The following is a 6,858-nucleotide window of genomic DNA, read 5'->3' as shown; positions in this document are numbered from 1 at the left end:
AGTGTATTACTCTTAGTGGGGATCTGTTCTTGTGTCTGTATGAGACTTTTAATTGATCTCAAACTAAGTCGCCTACTTTGATAGTGTGCTCTTGGAGTCTACATCTGTTCCTTATTTGAACCAATTTCCCTTTGTCTTACCTTTACTTGGATGCTTAAATTGTAATTCTACAGCTTTTTACGACCCCATTTTCTTCCTTTTTACTGGCGCTGATATGACCTAAATGTGTTGCAAGCGCCGTAAAACCCTTAAAAACAAAAACAAAAAACAATGTTGTTTAATGTCCACATTAGCGACAAGTTGAACACAAGTATGGAAGCCTCCCTGAGGCTCCGATACGTGGACCACTGGGCGCTTGTTACTCAAAGTGAAGTGTAGACCTGTCTCATGAGCGTACTCAGTGATGTTGTCAGCAGACTCAAATCCTACTTTGACAAGTGGTATCTGAAATAAACACTTCCAAAATCATGCCCACGGCATTTCAACTCTGTAAGGGCAAGGACCTGTTCCGTGGTGCACCTCCCTTCCCTAAAGCCGCCAGCTCGGGTGGCAGGGCAGCGTCTAGGATCGGCCCTCATCGGTTTAATATAACTCGCTCTGAGAGTTTGTACAAACAGTTCAGAAGTGACATGGGTCTGTAACTGTCGGCCTCCTCCACAGGTTTCCCTGGCTTCAGGATGGCAACTATCTTAGCTTGCTTCCATATTTGTGGAAGCTTCCCTTTTGCCTGGATGTCAGACATTGCCTCGGCCAGCCAGGCCGTGCCCTGGGGCCCAGAAGTGTCACCATATTGGGGAATTATGCCGTCTATCCCTGCTGCTTTGCTGTTCTTAACATTGCTAATGGCTTCATCCACTTCTCAGGGACTGAACGGAGATGTCCAATCCGACTCCTCCACAGGTAGAGGGTCCAAAATCGTACAGGATGCCTTGCGGACACCGCGCTTGAAAGACTGATTCGGGACCCATTTGCTGCGGTTATTTATTTTCTTGGACATTGTGTTCATTCAGGTGCAGCCTTTGCGAAATTCCGGTCAGGATCTAGTTTCTTTATCAGCCGCCAAGCGTGGCCTCTAGAGTGTGTAAAGTTGAGACTCCCCCCGGTCTCCTGCCACCATTGCTTCCTTCCTTCTGCCAGAGACTGAAGTAGTCTATTGGCTACGTAACCTGGGATTGGGTCTGCTGGTACTCCTTGCACAGCTTTTCTGACTCCTCAGTCCAGCAGGGGGGGGGGGGGGGGGGGAATTTCAGTTTGCCCGGTGGAATAGAGCAATGAGCCCTATTAATCAGCAGCCTGTTAATCTGGTTATGTTCTCGGACTTGGACGGAATAGCAGGGCAGAGCTATTCGATAAAGGAACTAAATTCCTTCCAGTTAGCCTTCCTGAAGTTCCATCTGCACAGTGGGAGAGGCTGCACCCTCGGGATTGTCACAGGCCTGTGCTAAGCAGGAATTCGCCAAGGACAGTCTGTTTCACCTGCAGTGATTCCCCGTTTGCTCTCGATATTCAGGGACAATATGTGTGTCTTGTCTCTGACCCCAATATCGCATTTTGTAGCTAAAGATGTATTGGGACGGTCGCTTATTTCTCGACTGCGCCAACAACCCTGGTGATACGATCGTGGTAGTATTTGGCTAGGCGGCCGACCGCTTTGCCATTGAGGTTGTGTTCTGGACAGTGATCGTCATGCTATAATAGTTTGGAGCCCCGGATGGCCAAGGCCATTTGGGCACCAGTATGAATTCTCCTTTTGTCACATATCGCGGCGAACTGTTCAGATATGTCACTTGGAATTATTGCTCATGCATTGGGCCTTGGTTTTCATTCCAATTTGATGATGACTGGAAATTTTTTAAAATACATTTCCTGATGCACCAACAAAATTAAATTTCATTTAAATGAAAATAAATATAAAAGAATATAATGAATAAAGGCTTGATTTACATACATATAGATAATATTTATTAAATTTTATTTAATCTTTAGATCACAACAAAATGAGTGCTATATTGATTTCTCTAATTCTGTTCCCATTTTGTCGAGTACATTATCGTCAAGTTATCTGAAATAAAACAAAAGGTAAAGGATCATATTTCAAGTCTTTATAGAATCAATCGGGTGAGCCAATTCAATATACATATAATAATATCCCAATCCACAGATATAAAAGGGCACCTGACCCAGATATTGGGTTATTACCTAGATATTGTAAGAATACCTGGACAAAAATATGTTGAACAGGCGACTTGTAATTGAAAATCTTAGGGGAACTTGCTTCCATATTGCGAACAGGAGAATGCATTTTGAAGTGTACTGCATTAATGTGCATTAAAATGTCACAATCTAAGTAGAGCTTCTAAATTAAACCAAATATAAAAACAAAATAATAGAAACAGAAAAAAATAATAAATAAGTATGGACAAGGAAGAGTCCACAATTTTACCTGTTGTAGTCGTTGTCAATCCAAAGCTTAAGTACAAGCGCTACAGTCACAGCTGGCTATGGTGTCCACCTTGAGCTCTATCTTGGCACTGTTCTCACACTGGAATTCTGTCTTATAGCTCTCAACAGAGGCCTTGCAACACTTACAGTCATTTATCATGATCAATGAGAATTTGTTGCGTGCGGAGTCGTAAGTTTGTCGTTTGACAGAGCTCGAGCTTTCACCACAAGATCCAGCACATTTATGCAAAGGCAAATCATTTGACCAACACAATCCGTTTGCTGTGGTAACTGTGAGATTGCGGTTCTCAACAAATGTCTTCTGGCATTTCTTGAATTTAGGCACGCAAGCTGGACAGCACGTATCATTTGTAAGTTGGAGGACATGTGTTTCCTAAAACAATGAAGAAGAAATAAAGAGTTCAAATGTATTCATTTTCGACCATTATTTCTAACTACTACTACTACTACTACTACTACTACTACTACTACTACTACTACTACTACTACTACTACTACTACTATATACTTTTAAATACTGTTCTACTACTACATATACTATTATAGTACTATCATACTACATCATACTATACTACTCTATCTATCTATCAATACTATACTTTTTATTATATATTATTAGTTATTATATATTTGTATTGATGTATGTAGTACTTATACTACTATATATTATATATTATTATTAATTTGATTATTACTATATATATTATTATTATTATTATTATTATTATTATTATATTATTATTATTATTATTATTATTATTATTATTTTTAGAGTATATTATTAGTATATTATTATTATTATAGTATAGTATTAGTATTTATATTATATTAGTAGTAGTATATATAATAATAATATAATAATAATAATAATAATAATAATAATAATAATAATATAATAATAATAATAATAATAATATAATATAATAATAATGATAATAATAATAATAATAATAATAATAATAATAATAATAATAATAATTATTATTATTATTATTATTATTAGTATTATTATTAATATTATCATTAATATCATTATTATTATTATTATTGTCATCATAAATAAAATTAATTATATTGATATTATCATCATCTAAGAATATATCCGCATTATCATTAAAATCATCATAAAAATGGTAGCAGATAACAAAGTGAGTGATATGCCTCTCAATCCATGAGCTTAAACAAACAGATCAATACAACTTTCACGAAACACTTTACATTGCCTGTTCAGAAAGAACCGTTTGAGAAGACTTACATTATTACAGGTTTCTCTGATTTTCTGGCATTCCTTCAACTCATCAGTTCCTGTACATTCCTTGACTCCTTCATTGTTACAATAACATTTCTGTTTACAGTCAGCACTATTCCATGTAGTATCTGGAAAATGAAATACGAGTTGAGGTAAGTCTTTTCTGTATATTTTTTTCTTTCTTTTGTATTTACAAATATGACATGTTTTAAGTCATTTTCTTCTGATTCTGGCACCACCTTTTACTGTAAGCATGCCACGCCACTGACTGCGTTGGATTATTGCATGTTATAAATGTATCAATATAAAATATACCAATAAGCAGCGGTTGTTTATAACACTTTTATTTGTATTAAAATGATTGTAATTACAAGAAATTGCAGCCTTTCCAAAACCAATTTTTTTAGTGGTATTATTTTTTTTTCAAAAATGCTTCTGATTATAGTAATATTTCCGCATAAGATTGTATCTCTGTGCAAAGCGCAATAATTGCAGGGAATAATATGCACTGGAGAGTAAGTGAATATGTAATTTTAAAAAAAACAAACAAGCAACATAAAATAATAAAATACATAAAAATGTATTTTCCTTTCTCTGATAATTATCAAGTCTCTCTCATGTCTGGGATGCAACGTGGCATAACGTTATGGCCTTTACTTTGCAATCACAAGGTGGTGAGTTCAAGTGACAGCAATGTTATGTTGCCTTGAGTAAGTCACCTACCCAAATAAGATTGGGCATTGTTCCTATAGCAAGACGGAGTGGTTATAATGTAGAAAAATTTCCTTCAATGATATGAAAACGATTTCTCCGGTAATGTTTTGACGACATATTCTTACAATAGATTGGAAATGTTGAAGTACATTTTTTTCTTTTGGTTTGGCTATTTAAAAAAAAATTGCCATAAGTACTATCATATTCAGCACTATTAAAAATGCTATGTTTGTTTGTTTGTTTTTAAGGGTTTTACGGCGCTTGGAACACATTAAGGTCATATCAGCGCCAGCAAAAAGGGAGAATATGGGATAGTAAAAAGTTATAGAATTACAATTAAAGCACCCAAGAAAATGTAAGACAAAGGGGAATGGTACAAATAGAGAATTGGTGTAGATTCCAAGAGCATACCATCAATGTACTTAGTTTGAAATTACCAACAAGTCTCTTCCAGTAACGAGCACAGGTCCCCACTAAGAGGAATATACTCAAATCCTTACATTATAAATTAAAAAAAAAACAAACAAAAAAACAAATATAATAATACATAACAGAAAGATGATTTACAAGGAAAAATATATCATCTCCATAAAACAATAACTATGCAATTGATTGTTTCCCTCGCAGTCAGGGTATCCGGCCAGGACCAGGACAAAACCAAGTAACCTCATTCCAAGATAAAGACAGAAAGCATGTTGGAAAACAGATATAAGGGGATAGGAGACACAGTACGTACCCCCTTGCCTTAAAAATGCCTAATAAATGACTATGAAAAACCCACGTAAGTCACAAACGTTTGGGCCTGAATTTGGCAAAATCCAAGACAATCAAAATAATGCTGGTGAAACTAAATCTAAGATGAAAACGATTTGATTTAAAACTTAAAAAGAGAGTGGTTAAAATACAAGCGGGAGAGAGAGAGAGAGAGAGAGAGAGAGAGAGAGAGAGAGAGAGAGAGAGAGAGAGAGAGAGAAGAGAGAGAAGAGAGAGAGAGAGAGAGAGAGAGAAGAAAGAAGAGAGAGAGAGAGAGAGAAGAAGAGAGAGAGAGAGAGAGAGAGAGAAGAAAGAAGAGAGAGAGAGAGAGAGAGAGAGAGAGAGAAAGAAAGAAGAGAGAGAGAAGAGAGAGAAGAGAGAGAGAGAGAAGAGAGAGAGAGAGAAAAGAGAAGAAGAGAGAGAGAGAGAAGAGAGAGAGAGAGAGAGAGAAAGAGAGAGAGAGAGAGAGAGAGAGAAGAAAGAAGAGAGAGAGAGAGAGAAAGAAAGAGAAGAGAGAGAGAGAGAGAGAGAGAAAGAGAGAGAGAGAGAGAGAGAGGAGAGAGAGAGAGGAGAAGAGAGAGAGAGGAGAGAGAAGAGAAGAGAGAGAAGAGAGAAGAAAAGAGAGAGAGAGAGAAGAGAGAGAGAGAGAGAGAAGAAGAGGAGAGAGAGAGAGGAGAGAGACAGAGAGAGAGTGAAGAGAGAGACAAGAGAGAGAAGAGAAGAGAGAGAAGAGAGAGAGAGAGAGAGAGAGAGGAGAGAGAGAAGAGAGAGAGAGAGAGAGAGAGAGAGAGGAGAGAGAGAGAGAGAGAGAAGAAAGAGAAGAGAGAAGAGAGAGAGAAGAGAGAGAGATGAGAGAGAGAGAGAGAGAGAGAGAGAACTAGAGAGAGAGTGAAGAGAGAGAAACTAGAGAGAGAGAGAGAAGAGAGAGAGAGAGAAGAGAGAGAGAGAGAGAGAGAAGAGAGTAGAGAGAGAGATTACTTAATGCTAGAGTCGAGATAAAGGCTGTTGAATAAAAAATGTCAATAATGTGCTCTCTGATTTACTTGAGGTAATGGTAAGATTAGAGAAGAGATCAAGACATTGATAGACAACTATGACTAACCTATCTAGTACAACATCAATATCAATATTTTCATAAACTCATGACATGATATAAAATCTCTACAGCAGTGAAATGGCAAAGAGTTTATCTATCTTACTCGAGAATGTTTCAACACCATTATCGTTTATTCATTTCCAGTCAGACTCTGAGACCCAAAATAAAAAAGTTTAAGTTTAAGTGAAAACAAAGCGACTAGAAGTAGAAGCTGTGAACTGTAAAAAAAAAACAAAATGTCAAAAATTAATACAACGGCTTAAAAAATACCAAAACGTTTTGGTCTCGAAACCTTTCTTCAGCAAATAACAAAATGAGTTTGAGCATTAATACATTACATTAAACCCAAAGGGACAGGAGAAACGTCTTCTAGTCTGGGTTTACTATGAAGACTTGTCCCTATCATATTCATTTCTGTACATTACTTTCACAAACGTTTAAAAAACCCTGTTTTTTTTTTTAGAAAATAAAATTTAACACACAAAAAAAGATACAAAATGCAGGCTGTTTTATCAAAAATAACAACTCAGCTTACCAAACGCGACATTCATCATTTAGTTCATATCCTGATTCATAAGTTATA

The 6,858-nt window shown here is 36.5% G+C and overlaps 2 protein-coding genes across 2 annotated transcripts in view; both read right to left on the bottom strand.

The window, feature by feature from the left end:
• Positions 1–1,939: 1,939 nt before the first annotated feature.
• LOC144964089 (uncharacterized) lies at positions 1,940–6,687 on the bottom strand. The gene is made up of 4 exons (XM_078898030.1): positions 6,614–6,687; positions 3,719–3,875; positions 2,444–2,836; positions 1,940–2,062 (listed from the first exon to the last, which is right to left on the bottom strand). Exons 1-3 carry the CDS (start codon positions 6,685–6,687, stop codon positions 2,471–2,473), a joined length of 597 nt encoding a protein of 198 aa, XP_078754156.1. The 3' UTR covers positions 1,940–2,062; positions 2,444–2,470.
• A 104-nt stretch (positions 6,688–6,791) lies between these two features.
• Positions 6,792–6,858, bottom strand: part of LOC144964088 (uncharacterized) — a 34,197-nt gene continuing 34,130 nt past the window's right edge. Inside the window, exon 24 of the mRNA XM_078898029.1 lies at positions 6,792–6,858. This exon is cut by the window's right edge and continues 87 nt beyond it. Coding sequence (XP_078754155.1) covers positions 6,807–6,858 — 52 coding nt within the window. The 3' untranslated portion in view covers positions 6,792–6,806.

This window comes from Berghia stephanieae, chromosome 2 (genome assembly GCF_034508935.2).
Source record: "Berghia stephanieae isolate SIO BIC M18660-M18661 chromosome 2, UCSD_Bste_1.3, whole genome shotgun sequence".
Taxonomy (NCBI): Eukaryota; Metazoa; Mollusca; class Gastropoda; order Nudibranchia; family Aeolidiidae; genus Berghia; species Berghia stephanieae.
Note: the sequence above shows the minus strand (reverse complement) of the source record. Positions and strands in the feature narration are given on the sequence as shown.